This window comes from Scyliorhinus torazame, chromosome 1 (assembly GCF_047496885.1).
Source record: "Scyliorhinus torazame isolate Kashiwa2021f chromosome 1, sScyTor2.1, whole genome shotgun sequence".
Classification (NCBI taxonomy): domain Eukaryota; kingdom Metazoa; phylum Chordata; class Chondrichthyes; order Carcharhiniformes; family Scyliorhinidae; genus Scyliorhinus; species Scyliorhinus torazame.
Genome location: NC_092707.1, coordinates 67,674,160 through 67,686,833, shown reverse-complemented (window position 1 = coordinate 67,686,833; position 12,674 = coordinate 67,674,160). Strand labels below are relative to the sequence as shown.

Genomic DNA, 12,674 nt, shown 5'->3' with positions numbered 1-12,674 from the left:
TCTTTGTCACTGTGGTGGTTGGGGATTAACACTTGGGGACTGTACCAAGGAAATAATGGGGGGTGGGGGGGGTGGGGGGAAGAAAGAGGGGAAGGAAGAAAAGGTGGATCTATTTGTAGCTTTGCGATTATGGCAGTAAAAATTGCTGCTCTTCGACTTCCTTGGCCCAGTGGTCCTGATTTCCAATGTATTCGTCTTTTGGAAGGGAAAACCATTAACTAATCACCCAGAAGGGGAAAAATAAACTGTTCAAGCCAAGTGGTTTTTTTCCTTCTGGGAAGAGGAGGAATTATTTAGTCTTCCTCTGCAGCTGCTAAGTAGATGACTAATTTGAGTGTCTTGCCTAACAACAACAATTTTCTGAAAGATAAACGGAAGGTACATGTCCCACGTTAGGAACCACATGTTTTCTCTTCCAGCACTGATTTTAGTCATTCTGAATTTAGTCATGTTGTTTCGATACTTGTTGATGTACTTTTTCCATTCCCGCTGCTTCCTTCCCTTGGGCTAGCAATGTGGTTTAGTTTCCTCTTTTGGCGATCATCACAAATACAAAAATCCAAACACTAATTAACAATCTTTTCTCTTCTAGCTGCCAATTGAGTTTTTGCTTCTCATCTGCATACCTGTGGTGGATTCAAACCAGGAAGACTCTAATTGGAAGCGCCCTTTGAACTGTCTACACATAATTACTGGCTCACTTGCCTGCATCCTCACATTGAAATCTGGCTACTGTAAGAATCTTTTCATTTTGTTGAATCTGCAAGAGGTGAACCATTTCATTTTGAAATGCACAGTCAATAAGGCTTGGCAGCAGACATGCTGCTTTGTGAGCTGGGATGTCTTGGGGTGGTGGGGTGGGGGAGGGGGGGAGAGAAGCTTGAGATTTGTGGGATGCAGGTTTGCTTTTGGCTCTGTAATGGCAAAGCTCTTGCACTTGGTTTCCTGTCTGCAAATCTGTGTCCGCTTGGAGGGGGGAAGCAAATCCTCCCTTCCCAGGGCCTCATTTAAAAATGTGGTTCCTCTTGACAAGATGGGACATCCAAGTTGATGAGGCACGATCAATTTTGCTGGAGACTCATGTTGAATTCAAACTGAGGCTTTATTAGCATCTGATGTGTGGCCTTCTACAGCAGCTGACGAAATGGCTGCGAGCTGAAGGCCACGCATATTTATAACCCGGCTACTGGGCGGAGCTAGCATGCAGGGGCCCAGGTGAACCTGTAGTGCAGGTTCTACCGTACAACCCTTAATATAAGAACACCGTGGTTTACCACAGTTGAATAATTCATCTGCCTGTCTGAGGAAAGGCAAACTACGTCGTGGCCCTCACTCGGGCCATTTGTGCAGTTTTATAGGGCAGCACGGTGGCGCAGAGGTAGCACTGCAGTCTCATGGCGCCGAAGACCCTGGTTCGATCCCGGCTCTGGGTCACTGTCCGTGTGGAGTTTACACATTCTCCCCGTGTTTGCGTGGGTTTCGCCCCCACAACCCAAAGATGTGCAGGGTAGGTGGATTGGCCATGCTAAATTGCCCCTTAATTGGAAAAAAATGAATTGGGTACTCTAAATTTAATTATTAAAAAAAATTTGTGCAGTTTTATTACTTGTCCTCACTTGTCCTGCACATGTGGAACCCCCTTCGTATTTAATCTGGCCTGAGGCAACAGGACATGCATGTGCTGTACACTGTTTGATAATGAACTGTCAATCAGATTGGCCACTCTTTTGCATATGGTTTTGCATTCTCAAGGGAAGTTTAAATGGGTGAAGTGGCAACCTGAAACTTGTCAAGTTAACAGCTTTTTGGCTTGAGGTTCATTCCAGGGCAGTCTTTCAAAAAGTAGTACATTGCAAGAAGCATAATGGTGTTTTTCTTTTTTTTTTTTTAAACTGATGCAATTGCAGTTCTGACATTTGTGTTGCATGAGGAATAATGTGTGCTGATTAGTTCAGTTTCTGTGGCAGTTTTGAGTGATAGAATAGACACCATTCAAGGTGCCCTTTCAATTTAACTTCTGCAAATGTGATAAGACTGTTCCCACCTGTAAATGGGGGTGAAGGGAAGTTATGCTGTGGTTAGTTACTTGTGGTTTCAAAAGCAGTTTGAATGCAGAGTACTCTGTCCACTTTTGGGACAGAATAGTTGTTTTTTAAATCCACTTTGATATAATGGAACTACTTGGTGTTCCAGACCGAATCCAAGGCTATTGGCTAGCGAGGGACTATATTTACTGTTTGGGCAGATTTGGTTTAAATAATTGACCCCTATTTTATACACAGTCTTGAGCCTAGTGGGACGTAAAATCATAAGTGTGCAAAAGGAGTGATCAATCTGGTTGCAGTCACTTTCCTGTCAGGCTGACTGACTTAATGAGCTGTTTTTAAGCCTTGCCAATTTTTTTTTTTTCCTTAATGCCAGCTTTCTGCTTGAGTGGTGGTTTCGGCCCCACGAGATGTAAACTAGTAATTCCTCACTCCACCTCCTGACATCTATGCCTTCTTTGCCAACAGTGCTGCTAAATCCCTCTGCCTCTACTTTCCTTCAACACCCTTTTGTTACCTTCCATAATACCACCTCGTGGCTTTTCATGTGCCTCTGGATGATTTACTATTGAATGAATAAATAAATGTATATTGGTGCTGGGCTGCATTTCAGCTGTTGCCTATGTACTTCTGGAGATCCGGTGTGCTGTACAACTATGTTGCATGTAAGCATTAATTGTCTTTCAGATTTTTACTCTGTTTTCATCTTGGATGTGCCTTAACTGAAGCATTGTTTTTTGACAGATGGCTTACTGCGTATTAATGGTCAGTTTCCTGTCTGGGCTCTTGTCCTGCTGATCTCGTTAATTATAGCTGTGCTGGTTTTCTTCACCACAAAGAATGAGGAACCACCAAAGTATCACTGTGTAAGTCAGGGTGACTTTTTTTTTTTTGAATTACATTGTGTCTTGGATCCTTTGAATACAAATCAAAATTTCAGATGTAAATATCCAAATATTTATACACTTGGTTTCCAATGTTGTACGGCACTCTGAAATCCTTGCCATTTTCTGGTGGATGTTACTGCCTGACTAAAAGATGCAGCAAGAATCGGGCAGAACCTGCCTGGGAGGGTGGATGAGCAAGAGATAACATGAAGGGTTGGGGAAACTGGCACGTACGGCTGAGGGCCAGTGTACAGAGCTGTGTAAATATCATTTTGCCATGTATATATCTTGCTCTGCGTGATTTCTCTTTTTTTTTTTTGTTACCGGGGGGGGGGGGGGTGTGGTTATTGTTTGTAAGGGAGAAAAACTGTGTTAAAAAACTTTAATATATATATATATATATATATTTTTAAAATCTGGCAGAACAAAGTGAACAAAAATAAGCTATAGTTTCAATACGTTGTTTAATTTGATTGTGCCTGGAAGGGTAAAACCTGTCATTTAGATTCATGCTGGTATGTGAGGGTCAGGTTTCAATTTCAACTGCGATCTATTGTGCTTGGAGGGCTATGGTGTGAAGAGCGCAGTGATTGCTTAGCAGCTGGGGCCTTGTAAAGTAGAGAAGCTTAAGGTTTTTTAGCTTTAGTTAATTTAATTGCAGTTGGAGATGGGTAGTGAGACTACCCAACTCTTCTAGAAGCAGCTGGTTTCTGAAGGCTAAAACACGCCAGAAGGACACCTGCAGTAGTGCTAAGGGATGAAACGTTACTACAGTTCGGAAGACGTTGGGTTGGATTTACTGGCTACTCGTGCTGAGGGAAAGCTCCGGTCCCACGCTGGCACACAGGTTCTGAGCGACAGAGGGGTGCTATCAGTGGGATTTCCCGTTGACAACAGTGGGACCAGTGGATCCCACTGGCAGGCTGCCTCTCCTGCTGACTGCAGCAGGGTGGCCAGTAAATCCCACCCAATTAGTGCGTTCCTCCTGCCTGGTTACCCCCCCTTGCTCAAGGAAAGAGGCCAGAGCCCAGGAATGCTGGATTTGCCACCCAGTGCTCTGGGTGGGGGTGGGGAGCAACCACTTGGAGCACCACCATGCCAACCCCTGGATTGTGTACCTGTTCCTGGGGTAATCCTTGCCCCACTGACTGCCCATAACTCCCACTGACTTAACTCTTCCTGTGGTCTTCGATGCCTGCCCTTGCGGCCATCCTCTGGTAGCTCCTTGAGGCCGGAGGACCCTGGCTCACTTGCCAGCAGCACATGCACTGCCATGCCGCCCTTTCCCATGTGCTGACTGCGAGATTCCATCTCCTCAGGAGTGGAATTCCGGGGGAGCTGGTGGCCACCATCCCCACTCCATGGATCGGGTCCGGGTTGGCACTCGGCACTGCCGCCTACTCCTGGTCGGTGCCCAAAGGGCCCTGGGGTTTACCTTGGGACGGGCAGCTGGTTCGAGCCCTGGCTTCCTCTGCATCATCCGACTCTGCCAGCCCTGGTGGCTCCCTAATGTCTGCACCAGTGAGTCAACTACTTCAGCAATGCTCATCAGTGACTGGGTCAGGCTCCGCGGCGCCTCATGAAGGTCAGCCTGGTCCTTTTGGATTGGGATTTTGTTTATTGTCATGTGTACCAAGGTACAGTGAAAAGTAGTTTTCTGTGAGCAGTGCAACAGATCATTAAGTACATGGAAAAGGAAATTTAAAAAAACATGATGGGGCAACACAAGGTATACAATGTAACTACATAACACCGGCATTGAGTGAAGCATACTGGGTGTAGTGTTAATGAGGTCAGTCCATAAGAGGGTCATTTAGGAGTCTGGTAACAGCGGGGAAGAAACTGTTTTTGAGTCTGTTCATGCGTGTTCTCAGACTTCTGTATCTCCTGCCCGATGGAAGAAGTTGGAAGAGTGAGTAAGCCAGGTGGGAGGGATTTTTGATTATGCTGCCCGCTTTCCCCAGGCAGCGGGAGGTGTAGATGGAGTCAATGGATGGGAGGCAGGTTCGTGTGATGGGCGGGGCTGTGTTCACGACTCTCTGAAGTTTCTTACGATCTTGGGCCGAGCAGTTGCCATACCAGGGTGTGATGCAGCCAGATAGGATGCTTTCTATGGTGCATCTGTAAAAGTTGGTTGGTAAGAGTTAATGAGGACATGGCGAGTTTCCTAGGCGCTGCCGTGCTTTCTTGGTGGTAGTGTCGAAGTGGGTGGACCAGGACAGATTTTGGAGATATGTACCCCTAGGAATTTGAAACTTCTCACCATCTCCACCTCGGCCCCATCGATGCTGTGCTGACAGGGGTGTGTACGGAATTTTGCTTTGAGGTCAATGACCAGCTAGGTGACATCCCTCGAGCGAGTTTCTGCCGAGACCCTCGGCCATGGCCGTCGCAACTACTAAATGACTTGGACAGCTTCACTAATGGTGCCGATGCATCAGGCTCTCCACTGCGGTCGCTGCCCTAGCTGTGTTGGCCTCAGTGCCATGCATTTCCAGCGACCTCTCCAAATCAGCCATGGATCTGCAGGGGTATTGCTGGCATCTCCCTCTGAATGTCCTGGCCGCTCCCTAATGTCTCCATCAGGCTGTGATACAGCAGACCTCCATCTGCTGTCTTGCCTGGGGCTTCTTGCTTTCACCTGATGTACATCAGCAGCAGTGTGGTGCCCCCCAGAAGTCTGACCACACTGCGCTGTGGATGACAACTATTCCATGACTATGGTGGCATCCTCTTGAGGTCTCCTCTGAGGTGAGGGTGGGGGGGGAGAGAAAGGAAAGCGAGAGTACTGCCTGGGATTGGCCGTCGGGTGGCGGACCTGTGGGAGAATGGACATATGGTCAGGTGGGAGGGATGAGTCATGTCAGTAAGGCAAGAACAACTCTCATTTGACACTCCTTCCTGGTGGTTCCTACAGTGTCCACTAGCCTCTGCGTTGGTGACCACTGTCCTCAGCCACACCACACATCTCCAGGGAACACTCCTCCTTAAGGTGGTGAGGATTCTTGTGTCTGGTATGCCACTGCCTGTCTAGGCGGTCTCCTGATTATGTGGGAGCGCTTGAGGAGAGGGCATTAGGCACACGCATGGTTCATAGCAGGGGGAGGGGGAGGCAAGCGCAGTGCTGGCCAATCAGATGGCGAGCTTTCATTTGTGGCGCGAAGCCTGTGGGGGGGCCTCGTTTAGTGGACCAATTAACGTTGAATGGCGTTGCCGGCCTCGCTGGGCCAGGAAGCTTGCAGCAATCCCCGCTCGCTGCAACACTTGGAGAATTGACCCAACACTTTAAATTATTGAAGTCAGTGGCTGGATCTCACCTTCCAAGACTTAGTCTTACTTCGGTGGTAGGCAAAGTAATGGAAAGGGTACTGAAGGATAGGATTTCTGAGCATCTGGAAAGACACTGCTTGATTAGGGATAGTCAGCACGGATTTGTGAGGGGTAGGTCTTGCCTTACAAGTCCTATTGAATTCTTTAAGGAGGTGACAAAGCATGTGGATGAAGGTAAAGCAGTGGATGTAGTGTACATGGATTTTAGTAAGGCATTTGATAAGGTTCCCCATGGTAGGCTTCTGCAGAAAGTAAGGAGGCATGGTTAGTGGGAAATTTGGGCAGTTGGATAACGAACTGGCTAACCGATAGAAGTCAGAGTGGTGGTGGATGGCAAATATTCAGCCTGGATCCCAGTTACCAGTGGCGTACTGCAGGGATCAGTTCTGGGTCCTCTGCTGTTTGTGATTTTCATTAATGACTTGGATGAGGGAGTTGAAGGGTGGGTCAGTAAATTTGCAGACGATACGAAGATTGGTGGAGTTGTGGATAGTAAGGAGGGCTGTTGTCGGCTGCAAAGAGACATAGATAGGATGCAGAGCTGGGCTGAGAAGTGGCAGATGGAGTTTAACCCTGAAAAGTGTGAGGTTGTCCATTTTGGAAGGACAAATATGAATGTGGAATACAGGGTTAACGGAATGTGGAATACAGGGTTAACGGTAGAGTTCTTGGCAATGTGGAGGAGCAGAGAGATCTTGGGGTCTATGTTCATACATCTTTGAAAGTTGCCACTCAAGTGGATAGAGCTGTGAAGAAGGCCTATGGTGTGCTCGCGTTCATTAACAGAGGGATTGAATTTAAGAGCCGTGAGGTGATGATGCAGTTGTACAAAACTTTGGTAAGGCCACATTTGGAGTACTGTGTACAGTTCTGGTCGCCTCATTTTAGGAAGGATGTGGAAGCTTTGGAAAAGGTGCAAAGAAGATTTACCAGGATGTTGCCTGGAATGGAGAGTAGGTCTTACGAGGAAAGGTTGAGGGTGCTAGGCCTTTTCTCATCAGAACGGAGAAGGATGAGGGGCGACTTGATAGAGGTTTATAAGATGATCAGGGGAATAGATAGAGTAGACAGTCAGACTTTTTCCCCGGGTGGAACAAACCATTACAAGGGGACATAAATTTAAGGTGGAAGATCTAGGAGGGATATCAGACGTAGGTTCTTGACCCAGAGAGTAGTGGGGGATGGAATGCACTGCCTGTGGAAGTAGTTGAGTCGGAAACATTAGGGACCTTCAAGCAGCTATTGGATAGGTACATGGATTACGGTAGAATGATATAGTGTAGATTAATTTGTTCTTAAGGGCAGCACGGTAGCATTGTGGATAGCACAATTGCTTCACCGCTCCAGGGTCCCAGGTTCGATTCCGGCTTGGGTCACTGTCTGCGCGGAGTCTGCACATCCTCCCCGTGTCTGCGTGGGTTTCCTCCGGGTGCTCCGGTTTCCTCCCGCAGTCCAAAGATGTGCGGGTTAGGTGAATTGGCCAATGATAAATTGCCTTTGGTGTTGGGTGGAGGTGTTGGGTTTGGGTGGGGTGCTCTTTCCGGGAGCCGGTGCAGACTCGGGGGGCCGAATGGCCTCCTTCTGCACTGTGGATTCAATGATAATCTATGATTAATCTAGGACAAAGGTTCGGCACAACATCGTGGGCCGAAGGGCCTGTTCTGTGCTGTATTTTCTATGTTCTATGTTCTAAGACAACCTGAGGAGCAGCAGTGGAAAAGCTTAATTGAAAGATTTAAAGTGACTAATGTGGAGTTCAGTCCGATGTGGCTCAGTACAAGTTATCTGGGGGATTGAGGACAAATGTAAACATTTGGTTGGGTACAGAAAGGAGTGTCTTGCCACAGCCATTTTTGTGTTAAAGGGACTGTTATAGAGATCATTGTAGTTTAAGATGTACTGTTACTTTAAGGATTAAAGTAGAGTAAGTATTGTATTGGATCATTTTGAGGGCCACAAATAATCCAGCACTAGTTTGTAGAGTCAAACAGAAAGTAGTAACTTGAAGGTTACGTACACGGGCCAGTAGTTCACTCTCTAGCACGTGCCACAGCTCTATTTATACAACTGTGCTGCTAATGATTGCCCCACCCCCCCCTCATGGGGAACATCCTATTCCTCAAGTAGCACAGGGTAACCAATTGTCTCCAAGCAGGTTATTACAGATCATAAACTTTTTTCTTCAAAACTAATTCGCAGTCCCATGACATAATGTGGAGGAACAGTAAAAGCTAGTCTGTGAGCCAGGGTTTCATTCTCTGATATGTACATGTGTTTGATCAATATTTTTTGGATTTTCAAATGGTGGCTAGATTTTTGCTTTTGCTACCACTGCCATTGCACCTGTGGCTAAATGTAGCCATGTACAGCTTTTTTCTATCCTCTTGAGCATTTTCTTACTGGGTTACTACTATACTGCTTGGCCATCTGTCAGTCCTTCGTTTTTTGGCTTCACGTGTGCTAAGTTTTAGCTGGATTTTTCCTAGTCTTGTTGATTATTTGATTTCTTTAGCCTTTTTGTGTAGCTTTTGTATTTTTGTCTCCTCCATTCATGTCAGCCTTGAATTCGGGTTTTTGTGGTTCAAAAAGCAGGATTCTGTTTGAAAATTGTTAATGCTGTAAGTGGGTCATATATAGCCCTGCATGGCTGATCTTCAAAATCGGCTTCCTTTACAATCCTCCTACAATAAAGGCTATTGCATGTTTTCGGACAAAACTATTCCTTTGAAGCCTGTGTTGCACAGTGAGAGAACATTTCTTGATTGTAAGATGTAACATATGATATTTAATTTGCTTTCTTTTTCAGGTATTTTCTCTTATTGGGTTTCTCTTCAGCACCATATTGATTAACGCTGTAGCCACTGAGATTGTAAATCTCTTGCGTACGTTTGGAATAATTTTTAACCTGAGTAATACTGTTCTGGGATTGACGTTATTGGCCTGGGGAAACAGCATTGGAGGTACAGTATTTCATCCGGCTGAGGAAATTGCTGAGCAAAGTGTTGAAGACTTTTTTAAAAATCTTACAAAGCAGACCAATTACAATTTTGGCAAGCACCAGCACTGACATTGGACTAAATGGCTTCATTCAGCATGCAAATTTCTATGGTTGTGGGATATCTGAACCAGTTCTCTGAAAGCTAATATTAAAAAATATATATACTCCGCTATCTTGACTAGTGCAGGCTGACTAACTGCAGCTCGCTGATTAATAGCGAATATCCTGTTGAGACCAACAAATGTTTTTGTACAGCAATAAAATTAACTCCTTTGGTAATTGAAGGATAAATGTTAGCCATAAATAAGGACCACTACAGATGTAGCCTGGCTTTCGTGGTGGTCCAGCACATAATCTGCACTATGCTCAGTGCTACACAAAGGAGTGCTGTACTGTCTTTCTGAAAAATATTACTCCACCTGCTGGTGTACAGTCTGACATTTTATTCCATGACAAAACTGATTACCTGGTAATTTCTCACTGCAGTTTGCAGAACCTTGCTCTCTGTATATTGGCTAGATTATGAGGCACTGTTCTGTGATCCCATGATCTCGATACCCGTAGTATAAATGATATTTTGACCTATGCCTGACTAGCTGGATAGGCAATCTTGGTATCAAAGGTGGCAATGGGTGTTAACTGCACCCCCTGCCCCTCTCCACTCTCCTGATTCTTGACTAGCAAGTTTTTCTCTCTGGCTTCAAGCCTTAAATATTGATTTTTCTCTTCATTTTTATTCAACTAAGGCAAGTTAACAATGAAGGGTTGGAGGAAAATGGGCAGAACTAGATGCAAGTAAGCTGATTTCTCCCCCACACCCTTTTTTTTTTTTTTTTTTTTTTTTTTTTCTTGACACTTCGCCCCAAACACCAGTGGCTGTTTTTGGAAGCAATATGGCCAAGTTGGGTTTACCCAATGTTTGGCTCAATTGTTAAATATAGCACAGGCTGTTCCAAATGAGAATAATTGATTTTTTGATCTTTCAGATTTGTTCTCTGATATCACACTAGCCCGACAGGGGTACCCACGAATGGCTATTGCGGCGTGCTTTGGTGGAATAATATTTAGTATCCTTTGAATTTGTTTCCTGTCTATATATTTAAATATAAATTCTAACTGTTTTTGAAAGTTATATGCTTCCTTAACTCTCTGATAGATATGCTGTTTGGCATTGGCTTAAGCTCCTTGATTCAGATGACCTATTACAATAATGTCCTTCAGGTACGTGCAAATTCTGCCTTCCCTTGGGAAGCTATTTTGATCAAGCTTTCACTTGAAGTTTGATATTGCCTGTTCATAGATTTTTGAATACCAAGCATTAAATGATGTCTGCCATATGACGGGCTGCTGTGGATTCCAAATCCCACTGTCCCATGTCTACATGCTGAGCAGTGAGACGAGCCGATTGGGCCTTTATGGCTGGGAAAGAAAAGATGCATGGGACTGGCCAAGGATAAGAGTAAGTGATTCAAAACGGGGTGAACATTTTGCACTGCTTTTCATCCTGTTGAAATGACGTCTGCACCCTGTCAGAGTTCAACTAGATGGGCTGAAGTGAAGGGTGCAGGCAGGCCAATAATCAAAGCTACATGAACGATTTTGGCAGAATGGAATGCATTGCATTGCAGACAATGAAGTACTTGAGTGAAGGAAGTGGGTGTCGTCCTGATGAGAAAGAAACAAACAAACTGCACAATAGAATGCTTGAAATAATGGTGAAGTTGGAGTTAATAGCCAGACATATGACATGCCATGTTTCAAAAGAGCTGGGGTGTTACTGTATAAAGCTGTGCATGCAAGTCAGATGAGACGGGTGACTGGAGTCCAAGGTACAGGAAAAGATGCTTTGAAAAGCAAACTTTCACAACGTGTGGCCATTTGCTCCTAGAGGTTGGTGTATTTGTAAAATCAGCATCTGATTTGCTTGTGTTGATCTTTATCCCTTGTCTGACGCTGGTCACTAAAATGTGCTTTAGAGCAATTCGGTCTGCTACTGCCTGAGCTTCTGGATTCCAAACCTTTTTCAAATATTTTGGGCATAGATTCAGGTGTGATTTGACTTTGGCATAGATTCTCTGTGGCTTGACTTCTCCTTCCTCAATTTGGGATGATTCAAATCGCCCTTGTGCTAGCTGCTCATTGCTTGGAAAAAGAAGTGATGTTTCACATGACATTCAGAAATAAATGAGTAATCTGCTTGTGAACTCTGAGCGGGATTACCTTTGATCTAGTTACCCTTGTTAACCCTCTGCCTATGGTCCTGTTCCACATGATATGAACTCTTGTTTGTTGCATTCTGACTAGTCTTGTCAAAATTCTGATGCAAAATGCATAATACTGTATTAGCACTTCATCATCATTTACTTACTAGCTTTCTTTATTTTACTCCAGATAAACCGTGATGGCCTCCTGGATTGGATTCTAGTTGGATCACTAGGCTTGAGTCTGGTCATGTCATTTATTTTTATTCCAATTCAACAATTTAAACTCCGACCTTTGTATGGTATTATTCTGGTGTCTTATTATGTAATATTTGTTATAATAGCACTATTAACTGAAGCGGGTGTCATACATGTTTAAAACCTGTTACTAGTATGGGCCGATAGGAAGACTTTTGTATGTAAATGATTCTTCCAGGTGTCTGGGAAATGAAAGAAATTTTGTACTATGCACAAACCTCTTATCTTTCACTTAAATGTCTTGGTTATTTTGCAGTGTCTCATCCTGGGAATGGCAAGATGAGCATTAACAATATTCTGGAAGTCTGCCACTTGACTGATTTCCTTAACACTAAATGACCAGAAAGATGGTGGAATATGTGAAATTATTTTTTTGTAAGGATTGATTTCCCACTTCCATATCACGTGCAATATTTATGAAACCTGGAATTTACAGCAGCCACCTCTAGTCAATACTTTCAAATAGGATGGTGGGGGTTTCCACCTACTTTTCTAGTCATTTTTGTACTGTGGATAAATGAGCACTTTGCACTATATTGGATATTATTATGAATCTGATTTTAATAATGAAGGGAAATATTTGTATTTTGACATGGTGTTTGTACAGCATTATGGGCCCCACCTTTCAGCACATTTTGCATTCCATGATTGTACCGCAGACCTTTTATTGTGGAATAAATTTTAATTTTTACAGTTTTGCCTGTTAACTTGTCATTTTCATTTGATTGCAGTGATTTAAAAAAAAAAAAAAAAAAAAAATTTTTTTTTAAATAATCAATTAAACTTTTATCTCCGAACAAGCGTCTCTAAGCTCTTCAGTGATATTGCCTCCACTCCATGGCAAATTTCTTTCCCTCTGCTGAATGTGCACATCTTGATGTTGATTTCACATGTATCAGCTAGAACCAAACTTGGGAGACATCGGGTCTAAATGCACACCACTTGTGTGTTTTGA

At 44.2% G+C, this 12,674-nt stretch overlaps 1 protein-coding gene across 2 annotated transcripts in view; it reads left to right on the top strand.

Moving 5' to 3' along the window:
- Positions 1–12,415, top strand: part of slc8b1 (solute carrier family 8 member B1) — a 35,010-nt gene extending 22,595 nt beyond the window's left edge. For both annotated transcript variants that reach the window (XM_072496280.1, XM_072496269.1), the window contains 6 exons: positions 593–734; positions 2,790–2,911; positions 9,069–9,222; positions 10,247–10,327; positions 10,417–10,481; positions 11,652–12,415. In XM_072496280.1, coding sequence (XP_072352381.1) covers positions 593–734; positions 2,790–2,911; positions 9,069–9,222; positions 10,247–10,327; positions 10,417–10,481; positions 11,652–11,840 — 753 coding nt within the window. In that variant the 3' untranslated portion in view covers positions 11,841–12,415. The remainder of the gene's footprint in view (positions 1–592; positions 735–2,789; positions 2,912–9,068; positions 9,223–10,246; positions 10,328–10,416; positions 10,482–11,651) is intronic.
- The last annotated feature ends 259 nt before the right edge of the window (positions 12,416–12,674 follow it).